General features: G+C 47.2%; 1 protein-coding gene across 2 annotated transcripts; it reads left to right on the plus strand.

The window, feature by feature from the left end:
- Positions 1–1,976: 1,976 nt before the first annotated feature.
- Positions 1,977–14,916, plus strand: Suv39h1 (SUV39H1 histone lysine methyltransferase). 2 transcript variants are annotated; one of them, XM_021153820.2, is made up of 6 exons: positions 1,977–2,090; positions 4,184–4,329; positions 5,388–6,050; positions 12,288–12,434; positions 12,520–12,649; positions 13,365–14,916. In XM_021153820.2, exons 1-6 carry the CDS (start codon positions 2,072–2,074, stop codon positions 13,496–13,498), a joined length of 1,239 nt encoding a protein of 412 aa, XP_021009479.1. In that variant the 5' UTR covers positions 1,977–2,071; the 3' UTR covers positions 13,499–14,916. The 2 variants fall into 2 exon arrangements, with proteins under 2 accessions (XP_021009479.1, XP_021009477.1); XM_021153818.3 differs by lacking the exon at positions 1,977–2,090 and adding an exon at positions 2,343–2,518.
- The last annotated feature ends 366 nt before the right edge of the window (positions 14,917–15,282 follow it).

Consider the following 15,282-nt stretch of genomic DNA (forward strand, 5'->3'; position numbering starts at 1 on the left):
TCTGATGGCTGGTTGTCTACCTAGGCTGAATCACATGATACTGAGCATTCTGACTAAACATCCACAGGTAGTACGGTCAGTGGGATACCTAGACTGACTACCTGCTTATCTGAAAAGGTGAGAGGGAGAATGAATGAGTCCCGGGTTAGCTGAGGAACAGCTCTGTCAGTAAAGCTCCCCTATCCCCCTCAGATACATACATGGTTACAAAGTATCCTGATAGAATCCAAGTCTCTCTGAGGAACCTAACACTTCAGAAGATATTGACTCGTTGACCCATAATAGGAATGAGAAATGAGAGAGTCATTATAGGAACCCAGCTTGACTTGACCACAGCCATTTTAGTCATAACTTCAGTGGTGGTAAGGCACAGGGCCTCAGCATACTTTCCAAACCTATAGGATAAACAAAGCCATTAAGATAAGGCAGGCTCCAGCTGCAGATGTAGCAGAGAATGGCCTTATCTGGCGTCAATGGGAAGGGAGGCCCTTGGTCCTGTGGAAGCTCGATGCCCCAGTGTAAGGGGATGCTAGGGTGGTGAGGCGGGAGTGGTTTGGTGGTGGTAGGGGAGCACCCTCATAGAAGCAGGGAGGATGGAGGATGGGATAGGAGGTTTCCAGGGGGGAAATAGGGAAAAGGTTTAACATTTGAAATGTAAATACATAAAATAACCAATTTTTTAAAAAGGAAAAAAAAAGAAAATCTAAAAAAAAAAAATAAGTCAGGGAAGCATTCCATGATAACTACAGATGCCCAAATTACTTTAAGCTGATATTTAGTGAAGTGGATTTAGAAAAATAATTGATGGGCCACATTGAAGTTTGTGTAGCATGTAAACCCCGTCCTCCTGCTGTGCAGTATAGGGTTTCTCTTGTCTTGTTGACACTAGAGATAGGAATACGTCTGTAAATCTGTAATAATTGCACTTGGCGAAAGCCTGACTCGAACTCTTCTGGTATATGTGCGTGTTACTGTGGACTGTGTACGTGTGCATACACATGTAGGCTAGAGTTCAACGGCAGGCATCTCTCTTGATTGTGATCCATTTTATTTTTAATTCTTATTACATTTATTGGGTGTGTGTATGTGTGTATGCAGACATATATGTAGGCCAAAGGTCAATGGTAAGCATCATCCTTGATTGATCTCATCGTATTTTTTTTAATATTAAATTTATTTGGGGTATGTGTGTATACACCTACCAAGGTGCAGGTGTGAACAGAGGACAGCTTACAGGAATGGGTTCTGTCCTCTAAGAGCAAGCTTGGGGCTCCTGTCTCCCTCCTCCAGCACTTTGTCGCTGGGTGTGGCTCTTACATGGGTGCTGACAATAATTTGTCCTGATCTAATCCCAGTCCACTTCGGGACATGGGTGGCCATTGGAGTTTGAGACGTCTCCTTCAAGGTAGATGGAGAAAGGGCTGCATGGCTAACGATGTGATGGGAACAGTTTGAGGGAATAGCAGGCTGCCTGACTAACAGCACAAGGGCTGTGCTTCTATGAACTCAGACGGCTGCAGGGCACAGATGAATGCTACTATTGACTGAGTGTGGATGAAGAAGCGAGTGATGGAAACGGACATCTGATGGCGGCGACCGACTTATTTATTTCAATCAGGTGAGTGAGCATATATATATATATATATATATATATATATATATATATATATATATATATATATATATATATGATGGCTTTAGGTCCACCCTGGCAGTGAATACCTGCGCGAGGTTAAAATAAATGACTGGCAGAATTGGGGTTGCACAAAACAAGCCCTTTATGACTGACTGACGCCGCGATTGGCTAGCAATATGACTGACAAGGGGCGGGGCCTGGAGCAAAGGCAAGCATTGCTACTGCGCAGGCGCACTCTGAATAAAGGCAGCGAGCACGGGCTCTCGAGACCACTCCTGGTGACGGGAGGAGTCCAGGCACAGCTCCGCGGTTGGTCCGAGCCGGAGCTGCGGGCGGCGAGGAGCGGCCAATCGACTGCGCGTCCCCGGCCACGCCCGCGCGCGCTCTCTTCTCGCGAGGCCGGTTAGGCCCGAATGTTGTTAGCTGTGGAGAAAGATGGCGGAAAATTTAAAAGGTGAAGCTGTGGTGCTAGAGACGCGAGCTACTGGCCCGGCCGAGTAGAATGGAGGGAAGGTGGCCGGGGCTCCAGGCCAGGCGTCCGGAGCCACGGAGCCTGGAGCTGGAAGGCCGGCGCGGCAAACGTGGGGGCCGAGAGCGCGGGCCCGGCGCGCGGGCAGGGCGGGGCTGAGGGGAGGGGGCGCGTGCTTCGGCCGCGGGGGGCGCGGGGCTGCGCAGGCCGCGCGCGGGGTTTCTCGGCCGCGCGCGGCTGGCCGGCGCGCCTACGCGCGCGAGAGTGAGTCCTGAAGGAGAAGGTTGCGGCCACGCGCGGGAAAAGGCGGCTCTCAGTGACCGTTACCCTTTCGGTTTCCACGGGAGACGCCGGAAGGGGAGGAAGAAGTGGAACGGACCCCCTTCTCAAAATGGGGGAGCCGGCGACTCTAGGTGGGAAAGGGATCGAGGCGAGATGGGGGCAGGGTTTTCGGGTAGACGAGTCTCCCCGGAAAGCGGGACTGGGGGGAAGCGTCGGTGAGAGGAGGGCTCGGCTCCTCCATGTGCAGGAAAAGAGGGGTGACTTGCGCGTGCTGGGCGGGCTCCTGGGCCTCGAGTAGAGCGCTGAGAAGAGATTCCACAAGTGTGAGCCCGAGCTGCAGCGGGGAGGAGTGCGGCTGCTGGCAGCGCGCAGCCAGATGCCGCAAATGGTTTTTGCAGGCCACTTCTTGAGGCTTTCAAAAGCGTTCCAGACGCAGGTTAGAGGCTCCGGGAACCGAGAGGCCTCGGAGGACAGGGATTAGTCTCCGCTGGGCCTTGGATAAAAAAAGGATCGGTGTATACGTACGCAGTGATCTTTTTTCTTTTGAAGTGTTTGTATGTACTTAGGTTACCATCTAGAGCATCTTATTAGGATTGTTTTAGATTTGAGTCGTATGATGGGAGGAGAAAAAAAAAAACATCCTTAAAAGATGGCATTGGCTATTGACAGCATACACCTAGCATCAAGTGGTTTTGTGACATATTTTGATTTTTAAAAATGGCTTCTAAAATTACGTTGAAGAAGGGATGTGCTCTGAAGCAAAAAAAAAAAAAAATTGTATACTTTAAATCCGCTTCTCTTGAACAATTTTGGTGACCAAGAGTCATTGTCGGTGACTTACCTACCACATGAATTGTTTACATGTTCCTGAATTGAGAGCAGATCCCTTCGAATTGAGTTGTACTTTTCACCCCCGAGACAGGGATTTTTTTTTTCCTTGAGACAGACTACGGCTGTCCTAGAACTCAGAGATCAGCTTGCCTCTGCCTTTCCTGGGTCTAAAGGTATGCACCACAATGCCCAGCGTAATGTAATATCTTTCTACAATCTATATAATTACAAAATCTAAAATTCTTTGAAATAAGTCTTTCTTAAATGTGTCACTAATCATGGCAAGGGATTTTTAAAAGTTAAATTATTCAGTGAGAATATTTAATGTGAAAAATCAAGGCTTTTGCTATAGATGTGTTTGCTGTTAATGTGTTTTGATTATAGATGGGTTAATGTCCTATGCCAGGAATTCGCCTAAAATTACTTGTGTAAAATTCCCAAATGTTTGAATTCCAAAATCCAGTGGCCCAGGAATTTCAGATAAGTGACTGAAGACTTTATAGCAACACCTCTGTTTGTTGCCCTAGGGATTTTTGTCCTACCCTGCCTCTCTTAGTTAACGCACCCCAGTCTTTTGCAAAGTGCAAAGAGCATTGATTAAGGCTCTGACCTAAGGTGAGTCTGCAAGCAGCTTAAGGCCTTGGATGTTCTGCGAGTGGATCCCTTTATGGACGATGGGCCCATTGCTATGAGCACCACTTCATCCTTGCCATTCCAGAGTTAGGGGGCCAGAGTTTGGAGTAGAAGATTCTCCAAGATGAGGGCATAGGTCCTCTGATAGGAGAACTGGACCCTTCCATGTGCAGGGAAAGACAGGTTGATGCTTCCTGGTGTGTAGGCTTCTTTCCAGGTGTTGCCCTGAGCATTAGGGTTCAAGGAATTGGCACTTCCTGTTGTAGAGGATCTTAGCTTTGGGTAAGGCCTGTGGATTACATTTTTGTGAGTCTTTGGCCTTCTCATTCTAGGTTGCAGTGTGTGCTGTAAATCTTCTTGGAATCAACTGCAGGACCTGTGCCGACTAGCCAAGCTTTCTTGTCCCGCCCTTGGTGTTTCTAAGAAGAATCTGTATGACTTTGAAGTTGAATACCTGTGTGATTATAAGAAGATCCGTGTAAGTCTGGTGTGAGAGTGTGTGTGAGAGAGACAGACAGACAGACACTACACTGGCAGGGGACCCTCTTCTCCACCAACCCCCACATCTGTTTGCAAAGAGGATTTTTCTCCTCTGATTCTTCCTGGGGGAAAATAGAATGAATTGACCCTCTTATTTCCATTTTACAGGGAGGGAAATTAAGTGGCTTTCTCAGAGAGCAAGAGGCAGAATGAATCCTCCAATGCATGTTTGTATCCACCTAGAAATATAAACTAGTTACCAAGTTGAGATTCTGTGCCTAAGAGTGGAAGTAAAAGATGGCAACAGGTAGAGTGCCCACCAGAAACAGTTACTGTTGCCACAGAAGTAGTAGCAGGATAGTTAGAGGAGCTCACTGAAAGTAACATGCTTAGTTTAAATGTAGCCTTCACTTTCTGTCTATAAAATGGGAGGGGCTGGCCGGGTATGGTGGCGCAAGCCTTTAATCTCAGCACTCGGGAGGCAGAGGCAGGTGGATTTCTGAGTTCGAGGCCGGCCTGGTCTACAAAGTGAACTCCAGGACAGCCAGGGTTATAGAGAGAAGCCCTGTCTCGAAAAACCAAAAAAAAAAAAAGGAGGGGCTGGAGTTGTTAGAATTAGTTGTGGGTGTGTCAGCTGCTCAGGACAATACCTGCTACATAGTGAATGCTACAGCAAATTTTAGATGTTTTTCCTTCCTTTTCATCTTTAGTTTTAGTTTTAGGTAGGGTTCTCCCAACCTGGAAGAGGGAGGAGGCAGGGAACCAGTGGAGAGGCACCTAACAGAGGCCTGGCTGGTCAGCAATGTTTTGATGTGAATGGTATTTAGTGGGACGTGTGAGCAAAAGAGGAACCAAGAATAACTACAGGAGTTTGGGCCTGAGCAGCTAGAAAGAAGGAACAGATAATTGGAAGATAGGGCAGAAAGTAGTCTGGGGAGTTGAAATGAAAAGTAGAAATTTTAACAAATAGTAAGTAAGGGGAGGGTAGAAGTTGAATCTTTACTGTAGAGGGTTCTCAGCATTTATGGTACCCTCATGTCCCTGTCTGCCTAACAGGAGCAGGAGTATTACTTGGTTAAATGGCGTGGGTATCCTGACTCAGAAAACACCTGGGAGCCACGGCAGAATCTCAAATGTGTACGAGTTCTTAAGCAGTTCCATAAGGACTTAGAAAGAGAGCTTGTCCGACGACACCGCCGGTCAAAGCCACCCAGGCATCTGGACCCAAACCTAGCCAATTACCTGGTGCAGAAGGCCAAGCAGAGGCGGGCACTGCAACGTTGGGAACAAGAGCTCAATGCCAAGCGCAGCCACCTGGGGCGGATCACCGTGGAGAATGAGGTAGACCTGGATGGCCCTCCAAGGTCCTTTGTCTATATCAATGAGTATCGAGTTGGTGAGGGCATCACCCTCAACCAGGTAGCTGTTGGCTGTGAGTGCCAGGACTGTCTGTTGGCACCCACTGGAGGCTGTTGCCCTGGAGCATCCCTGCACAAGTTTGCCTACAATGACCAAGGCCAGGTGCGACTGAAAGCTGGGCAGCCCATCTACGAGTGCAACTCCCGCTGTTGCTGTGGCTATGACTGCCCAAACCGGGTAGTCCAGAAAGGCATCCGCTACGATCTCTGCATCTTCCGCACTAATGATGGCCGAGGCTGGGGTGTCCGCACGCTGGAAAAGATCCGAAAAAATAGCTTTGTTATGGAGTATGTGGGAGAGGTGAGCATATGGGTCTGGGTATGTGTGCAGCTTTCCCCACTCCCTGTTTGTAGTATGTGTGCCCCTAACCCTGTACCTCAAACTCTTCTGCTTTCCTGTAAGAAAAGCCTATGGTGTTGGTCTGAGTATTATAGGGATATAGTTAAAAGAACACTGAAGTATTCTGACCTCTAGTTTCATAAGGGTATATAGCAAAGCAAGTGGGAACTGAACTCCAGGCAGCATTTTTTCCAAAGTATGAGGTCTGGGCATAAGGTTGTAGAACCTAGAAAGGTGAGTTTGTGGTAAGGGTCATTCTATCTATCACAGACTGTGAAACTAGAGGAGCATGTAGGCTTGTCTTAGATGGAGGTTGGGCAGTATCCCCTAGGCTGCTGGTTCTCAGCTTGTGCATTATAACCCCTTTGGGGATAGAATGACCCATTCATAACAGTAGCAAAGAAAATAATTTTATGGTTGGGGGGGTGTCACTACAATATGAGGAACTATGTTAAAGGGTCACAGCATTGGGAAAGAATTTCAGGTTATCCTGGGAAAGGCTGGATGGTACATTTGCAGATTAGCTTTTGTAATCAACAATCCTCAGATCTTTGTGGCTTAACATGTTAGGAGTTAGTCTGCATTGTTTTAAGGCAGTCTCCCTTGGTAGCCCAGGTTGACTTTGAGTTCACAGTCCTCCTGTTCTCCCCTCCTGAGTGCTGGGATTACAAATATGTGCCACCATACCTGGTCTAGGAGTTTGCTTTGCCTGGTTTCTGAACACTCTGATGTGGGTGTTTCTTTTAATTAGGTATTGTTTCAATGGATATACTGTTGATATAGTGACTCAGTCACCCTATTTTTACACCTGCTCCCATTGTGTCTTTCTTCTACCTTAGGGCCTTCCGGTCACCATCACAAACCTCAGCATTTTGTAGTAGGGGACCAAGGGGAAGTTGCTAATGAGTCAGTTGCTACTATCTACTGGCTGGAAGTATGTAAAGTATGTGGTGTGTGTGTGTGTGTCTGAATGAGTGACTAGCAGGTGTATGCAGTAGGAAGTACCACATTGTAAGGTAAGACACTGTGGGCATTTAGAATTGGGCATTTGTTTTATATATAGACAAATCTGATGGTTTGAGAGTCTTAGCACCTCGGGATCTTTACTGCCTAAGTGTGTGTTTTGTCATAATGACATTGTTCATGTATTTCCATAGGTCCCTCCTGGGTGTTATTTGCTCGGAAAGTGACAGTACTGGCCTGAGGATGTCCATCCATATCAGTGACTGATGACTAGGAGAGGCTTTCACTCTTACAAAACTAGAATAAAGAGTCAGACCCTAGCAGGAAAGACGTGCTCTCAAGGTAGAACAGTCGGCAATACAGTAGACAACAGTCTGGACAAGGGGGTGGCCATATTCCACCCCCCCATTGTCTGCGGATACTCAAAGGGTTCCTGACAGGAAGTAGAGGGATCCTGAGTATCTGCAGTAAGAGATGGCTGTATCCCACAGTGGCCCAGTGAGCCGGAGGAAGCATGAGTTCTCCATACTTTCAGAGCTATCTTCACCCCTCAATGATTTTGGGCAGTCAGGTATATAGACATCTTTCTAGAAGAAAATGCTATTATCCTGGGACCCCTGGCACACTGAAAGGGGCGGGGGGTGTCCAGACCCTCTGGGATCTCATTCCTAGAGGTCATTCCAAGCAAGAAACAAGTCAGTTTAATTGTATTGACCAAGGTAGAGGAAAAGCCTCAGGAAGGCTTAGTCCCCTGGGCTTTGTGACCTTGCTCCTCCACTCTGGACAGAGCAGTTTCCAGGAGCCCACTCACCTCTTTTTTTCCCCATTCTTATCCATTCTCTCCATGTTATTTCTTGACTTCTGTCTTGCCATGACATTGTCTTTGTTTTGTTTTGCGTTTTTTTTTTTTTTTTTTTTTTGAAATAGGGTTTCTCTGTGTAGCCCTAGCTGTCCTGGAACTCACTCTGTAGACCAGGCTGGCCTCCAACTCAGAAATCAGCCTGCCTCTGCCTCCCAAGTGCTGGGATTAAAGGTGTGCACCATCCCTGCTTGGCTGCCACCACCTTCTTGGGCCTTCTAGTACCCTTAGACCTATGGATCCTTCTGATGGTGTCCCCAAACACTTTTAAAGCTCTTTCCTTGTGGCCTCTCTGAAAAGCAGTACAGTACAGTACCAAGGTTGTATCCCACTCCTACCACTCAGCAGGAATCACTTTGTCTCTCTTGGTTGTTTAGGTTCTTCCTCCCTGTGAAGTACTGTCAATGGTACTTCTGTAAACTTAGATAATCCAAAATGCTCAAAAAGTGAAAGGCTTAGATTTTTGAGACAAGGTTTCTCTGGGTAGACCAGGCTGGCCTTGAATTTCAGAGATCCACCTGCTTCTGCCTCTCCAGTGCTGGGAATAAAGATATGTGCCACCATTGCTGGATTTTGTTTTGTTTTGGATAACCTGACCTGATTACCTTTGTTTGTACGTGGGGTTAGTGTTTATACTTAATTATGTGGCACTGTCTAGATGCTCCTAAGGTGCTATATTATGAAACCAGCCCTCTCCCCACCTAAGGATAGAACACAGGGCTTCCTTTATGCTAGGCAGTACTCCTCCACTGAACCACATCCTAACAGGCAAGGGGCTATGTAATATAGAGTACCATTCCCAGTCTTGGATGCCACTGACAGTTTCTCTGTTCTTTAGGACCTTTCTGTGCTCTAGATTTTTGTTTCCACATTACTTTCACCAGGCAGAAAATACTAGAGAATACTGAACATGCATTCTGTATATATTTTATCCTCTCTGGAATGAAGGTGAGTTTTATTTGATTAAGTGATAGCATTTCATCACCAGTAGTTTCTTGGGTTTTTGTTTTGTTTTGTTGTTTTTGGCGGGATGGGGGGGGGCATACAGAATAAAGATGATACTTGTTGCAAAACCAACCCAAAACATTATTTCACCAGAGAGGTGTCATGTAAGAAGTGGTCCAAGTTACAAAGCTTAATAAAGTGAATGGTAGGAAACGCCTGTTTAAACCCAGTGCTGTGGCGGGCCTGCTGGTTTTCCCCCCTGTGAAAGTAGGCACAGGAGGGGCTCAGTAGCCACTGACTCAGTTTCCTAGTCTCATTCACATCAACAGCCTTATTTTATTTTGTGGTTTTTCGAGACAGGGTTTCTCTGTATAGCCCTGGCTGTCCTGGAACTCACTTTGTAGAACAGGCTGACCTCGAACTCAGAAATCTGCCTGCCTCTGCCTCCCGAGTGCTGGGATTAAAGGCATGCGCCACCACGCCCGGCTCGTGTGGGTGTATATGTGTATGTACAATGGGTATGCCTGGTGCTCAAGAAGACCAGGAGAGGCCATAGATGGTTTGGGGGACCGGGACATGTTCAAGACAGTTTCCCTGTAGCTCTGGCTGTCCTGGAAATTATTCTGTAGATCAGGCTGTGCACCACCACTGCCCAGCTGAGGCTATAGATCTTAGGACTAGAATTAAAGTTCTGCATCTCCATGTGGGTGCTGGGAAATCAAAACTAGGTCCTCTGGAAGAACAGTAAGTGCTCTTAGTCAATGAGCCATCTCTCCAGCCCCTCAACAGCCTCTTTTAAAAAAAAAAAAAAAAAAAGATTGATTTATTTAAGATACATGAGTGCCCTGTCTTCATGCACACCAGAAGAGGGCATCAAATCCCATTACAGATGGTTGTGAGCTGGAATCGAACTCCGGACCTTTGAAAGAGCAACCAGTGCTCTTAACCGCTGAGCCATCTCTCTAGTCCCTTCAACAGCTTTTTTAAACTAACTCCTAGATCATCTGTTTTCCTTGACAGTCTGAAGCGCTACAATAGAATAGAAGGGAAACAGGGATGGGACATCATAGGTGAGACACAAGGAGAGCAGGTTAAGCCTGGAGGCTATGACTCATCCTCATGAGACTGGAGGAGCAGGTAGGGACAGAACAGACCAACAGATGGAGTGGGGGAGGATGTGGACATTCCTTAAGGTTTGAAGGTGGCTCAGAAAAGAGCCAGTCTACTGGTGAACTAACAGACTGGCTGGCTTCTGAGGGACTGAGGGTCATATGGTTCTCAAGGAGATAGGAGGCTACCTCAGCATACTTTGCCTTACATGAGTATTGTTGTGGCTATTGCTGGATCCTTCAGGAGAAAAAGATTCACTGGTGGCCCTATTATTATTATGACCTGGGGCCTGCTTTACAGGATGAATTTTTAACTTATTTTACATTGTATGTATGTGTTCTCTGCAGGTGCTCGTGTAGTCCAGAAAAGAAGGGGTCATCGGATCCCTTGAGTTTATTTGGTATTTAGGTTGTGTTTGGTTTTGGAGACAGGATCTCCTTATATTGCCCTGGCAGTCCTGGAACTCAATCTGTAGACCAGACTGGTCTCAGACTCAGGGATCCACCTGCCTCTGCCTCCCAAGTACTCAGATTAAAGGTTGTGTGTGAACATGTCTGGCCAAGTTCTAGGTATTTGTGAGCAGCCTGATATGGGTATTCAGATCTAAATTCTGGTCCTCTGATAAAGCACTAAGCACATTTAAACCATTCATTACCGCATCCCCAGGCCATATTTTTAATCTCCCCAGTGATGTTTCCATGAACTACGTCTAAGAGTGTAGTGTGGGTGTCAGATTCTATCTTTGTTGCCTCTGTGGCCTATGAGGGTCAGGGGTAGATCAGGATTCTTCCCCTATCAGACTGTGGCCTTTGTAAGCAGGATCTAGATAGCCCCCAGTGGGAAAATAACCTGGTATGCTTAGGGTATATATTGCATGGGTAGAATGTGTGCAAGGTCCTGAGTTTGTCTACACTACCAAAACAAAGGACCTGAGTGAATGAAGAAAAAAGTTGCAGATAGGGAGGCCAGGTCCTTTGGGAATGAGCTAGAGTAGGAGGATGTGTGGAGTGTGGTCTGGAGAGAATATGATAACAAAAGAGACAGTTAGGACACTAATATAGCCTTCCTTGCTAGAGAACAGAGAAGTCATGCGCAGAGGAGGGTATATTTGAAACAGAAGAACATGGTCACCAAGCTCATAAGGTGCTAGGAAGGTCTGTGTCTGATGTCATCTGGGAGGTGGACAGTGTCTTTGAGGAAGAGAGGGAAGGAAGAAGACAGGTGGAGAGTGAATATTGTAACTACCTACAAGACTGCCTCTTGGGCAGAGGGTTTGGGGGGCCATAGAACACAAGGAAAAGTAGCAGTATGTATCTGGTGGAGTGTGGTAGGGCACTTGTCTGTAAAGAGTTGGCATATGGAAGAAACCCTGAAGTGAGGGTACCCTGGGCTGAGGGCATGGTGGTACAGTATATGGGGCCCAAGAAGAGGACTATCAAGTGAGGGTGAAGTTAAAAAACCCACCCCAATAGCATTTGGGAGACCTGAGTAGATCAGAGCTAAGATGTGAAGCAGCTTTATAGATTTCCTAGGAGAGGAGCAGTGGGGAGGAAATGTGGGAAGTGGTGCCTTCTGTTCAACCTCAGGTGTTCCTACCACTGTTAGGGCCTTCTCTCAGCTCTAGTTCGCTCCCCTTTCCTCTCATGTTCTCTCTTCTTCTCCCTCTGTCATTTAATCAGTAGCTTTTATTCTCAGCCTCTTTCTGGTTCTCAGGATTTGAGGATCTTGGCCCTGGACTTCTCTGTGGGCCTTGATCTTCTCTCTCTAACCTGGATCTTTCAAACTAAGATTGTGTTTTTGTTTCTGCCTCAAGCTCTCTTGTGTCTGAGTCCCCTTTCCATTCAGTCAAGCCCTTGTCCTCACTGTCCAGGGCCTCTTTATTTCCTACATCCATGTCCTTGCCATCTGCATGGCCTGCACTGGTCTCACTCCCTTGTTGTTGCCTTGTGCTATGTCTCTTGCTGCCCTGCCCCAGGTCAGTGAGTTTCTCCTTGTCTCTTTCTTGTAACCTGACTCTCATTTTCTTGCCTGTTCTGGGTCTGTCTGTGTCTCTGTCCCATCTTGCTCTGCCCCAAGTATACATGAGGCTCTGGGACATCTCACTGAGAACAGAAAGTGGAGGTCCTCTTCCTTTCACAAACTGCACCTTGCCCCGCCATTGCAAACAAGACAGCTCCTGCCATCTCGGTTGGAGAAGGGTGGGTGGTGGACAGCTCTACATCGCCCCTGCTCACTGTTCTCTTCCCAGGGGCCAGGTCAAGGTCTAGTTGGGGCTGGCTTTCCTGAACCTTCATGACCAAATCTTACCCCCCCTTCTTCAGATTATTACCTCAGAGGAGGCAGAGCGGAGGGGCCAGATCTACGACCGCCAGGGCGCCACCTACCTCTTTGACCTGGACTACGTGGAAGACGTATATACCGTGGATGCCGCTTATTATGGCAACATCTCTCATTTTGTCAACCATAGTGTGGGTGCCTCCAACAAGCGGGCAGGGGGTTGGGAGGGACAGGCCAGGGCCCCTCCTTACCTTCCCACTGTTCTTTCTTGCCCAGTGTGATCCCAACCTGCAGGTGTACAACGTATTCATAGACAACCTTGATGAGCGACTACCCCGCATCGCATTCTTTGCCACAAGAACCATCTGGGCGGGCGAGGAGCTCACCTTTGATTACAACATGCAAGGTGGGGGTGGTAAGGGCCCCAGGGGCAGGGGCAGTGATATGGGATGTGAGGACCCCACCCCAAGGCATATGTGGGTCATTGAGTGGACCAAGGGAAATTCTTTTGCTGGAGTTTTAAGATGTTCTTCCTGATTTCCAGCCTTCTAAGTGGACCCTGCCCATGGCTTATGGGTTCCCATATTTGTACCCCCTGAACCCCAACCCTGTGATACACTTACACCACCTTCGTTCAGTACTTGTGGGAGAGGATGTTTGGCTGAAGAGTTAAATATACTTACTCACTTCCATCTTAAATCACCTACCCGCTGCCCCTCCTGACTGTAATCCTCCTTCACCTTCCTTGTTCTAAGCCTCTGGATACCCTTGTGTTTTCTAGCCTGACCTCTTCTTGATTAAACTAGTCATCTCTGAGACACTTGGCAGATAGTGGGCAAGAGTTCAGGTGCCTTTTGGATGCCCAAATTGCCCTCTATTCCTGAACCCCACCACCTGAACCCCTTCTGTTTTCCTGTCAGCCTTCTTCCTACCCAAACATCCCTCAAACCCACTCATGAACAACCCCCCTCTAGTGTTGTGCTGTAGTTCTAACCCCAAGCCACAAGATCCCCTCCTAACTCAAATCCCAAGATCCCTGGGTCTTCTGATATAAGGGGTAGCAGGACAATTCATGCAGGCCTTCTAACAAATCCCCCCCTTCCCTGGCTGTGATTTCACAGTGGACCCCGTGGACATGGAGAGTACCCGAATGGACTCCAACTTTGGCCTGGCTGGGCTCCCCGGCTCCCCCAAGAAACGAGTCCGTATTGAATGCAAATGTGGGACAACAGCTTGCCGAAAATACCTCTTCTAGCCCTGAGAAGTCTGAGGCCAGACTAACTGAAGGGGCCTGAAGCCACCTTCCTCTCCTACTGCTACCCTCTTGTCAAGGATGACCATCAATCAGAGCCTTGTCTGCCTCCACTTGTCCTCACCTACCCTAACCTGCTCTAGGGTCAGGGCTGTTGTGAGGACTAACTCCGGGTACCCTTTTCCTGTTCCTTTCCCCTGTCCCAGGCCCATCAGGCATTGCACTTAAAACTCCCAGCCCCATTTTCAGAAACATATTTTTCACATCATGATTCCCTAGAGTTGGAATTCATGTCATGTAATGGAGGTCCAGATTGAGGAACTCAGCTCTAAAACAGATTCTTTGTTTTGGACAGCATCTCTGCAGCTCTATGTAGTAAGTCTGGTGTTTGGACCTTTAATCCTCCTGTCTCAGCCTTCCTCATGATGAGATTATAGGTGTAAACCCAGCTAAGATTTTTGTTCTAATTGCATCTGCTTCTGCTTGGAGCTTGTGTGTGACCTGTTGTAGGCCTCTTCATTGCTCTAATGGTATGAGGAAGCAACCCCCTGGCAGACAGACATCAGAGCTGAGATACCAGCCTAACATCAAGCTGGATCAGCAACCACAGAGCCTTTGTACTCATGAAAGAAAAGGCAATCTCCAGAGCTGGGAGATAAGGCTGGTTCCGCTCATTGTGCTTTTGATGCTGGCTGGTATTAACCTTAAGACCTATATATAGGGTCTCAACAGTTGCAAGTCTGAAAAATAGTTGCCCAAATACCATCAGAATGGGGATGAAGTAAATACCTCTTTGAAAGCCCCACAGAAAGGTTAGAACTTAGTTTTACCATCGGGAAGTACAGTGCTGGGCTGTAAACCCAGCCTTGGCATTTGATGGCCACTAGAACTACTAGAAGCTGGAACCAAGATCTAGGTATTCTATAGATAGCACTTAAGACAGTAATGTGCATCGACTAGAAGGCGATGTGATGCCAGGCACTTGGTAGAGTACCCGGTCCATACAGATTGTCTCAGGGAAGCCTTGAAAACCACAAAGGTGGAGCCCAGGAAAAAGCCCATATGACAGAAGGCAATGTCTAGGCCAAAAATACTTGTCAGCTCCAAGTATTCACCTGGGTCCACTTGTCTCAAAGTTAACTGCCTAGAAATGTACAAAAGGCAAAGATTCTGATGGCTGCCTTGTCCCCTGCTTCCCCACCTCCAGGAAGCCTTTCCTGACTTCCTGTACCCAGAGTGCCCTATGTGAAACTCTGTACCCTGCTACCAGATGCCAGGTCTGTGTGTGTATTTTGTATATGTTTCCTGCCCACACTTCCCAGGCTGACCTTCAGGCATGGACTGAATCTGGTTCTCTATGTACCCCTCAGCCCTCCCTAGCCTGGAGTGCACACCAATAAACTGTGTTGTTGAGTTAATAAGCTTGAGATTTGGGAGATTGAGGTCTTGGGAAATGAGAGGTTAGAAGCTGGGGTTTAGTTGCTCTAGAATGCGGTCACAAAGGCTTGAGTCATCTCACCGTGATCTTCCTATTTGGGGCCCCTTATAAAGTGGTCTAAAGCCATTTTAAAAACACACTTGAACAAATAGTCTTAACTTTTTCTAAATTGATTTGTTGCTACAAACAAAAATAGCTACCTGAAGAAATAAATACAATGGAAATCAATGTGCTAAATTCAAGCTGGGCCCTTACTGTTCTTAGAAGTTTTCAACTTAAAGCCTACCTGGTACATTTGAAAATGTTCCAGAGTCTTTTTCTGCCAATATTTACTGTGCACATATATATG

Source organism: Mus caroli, unplaced genomic scaffold (genome assembly GCF_978045245.1).
Source record: "Mus caroli unplaced genomic scaffold, Mus_caroli_1 scaffold_5, whole genome shotgun sequence".
Taxonomy (NCBI): domain Eukaryota; kingdom Metazoa; phylum Chordata; class Mammalia; order Rodentia; family Muridae; genus Mus; species Mus caroli.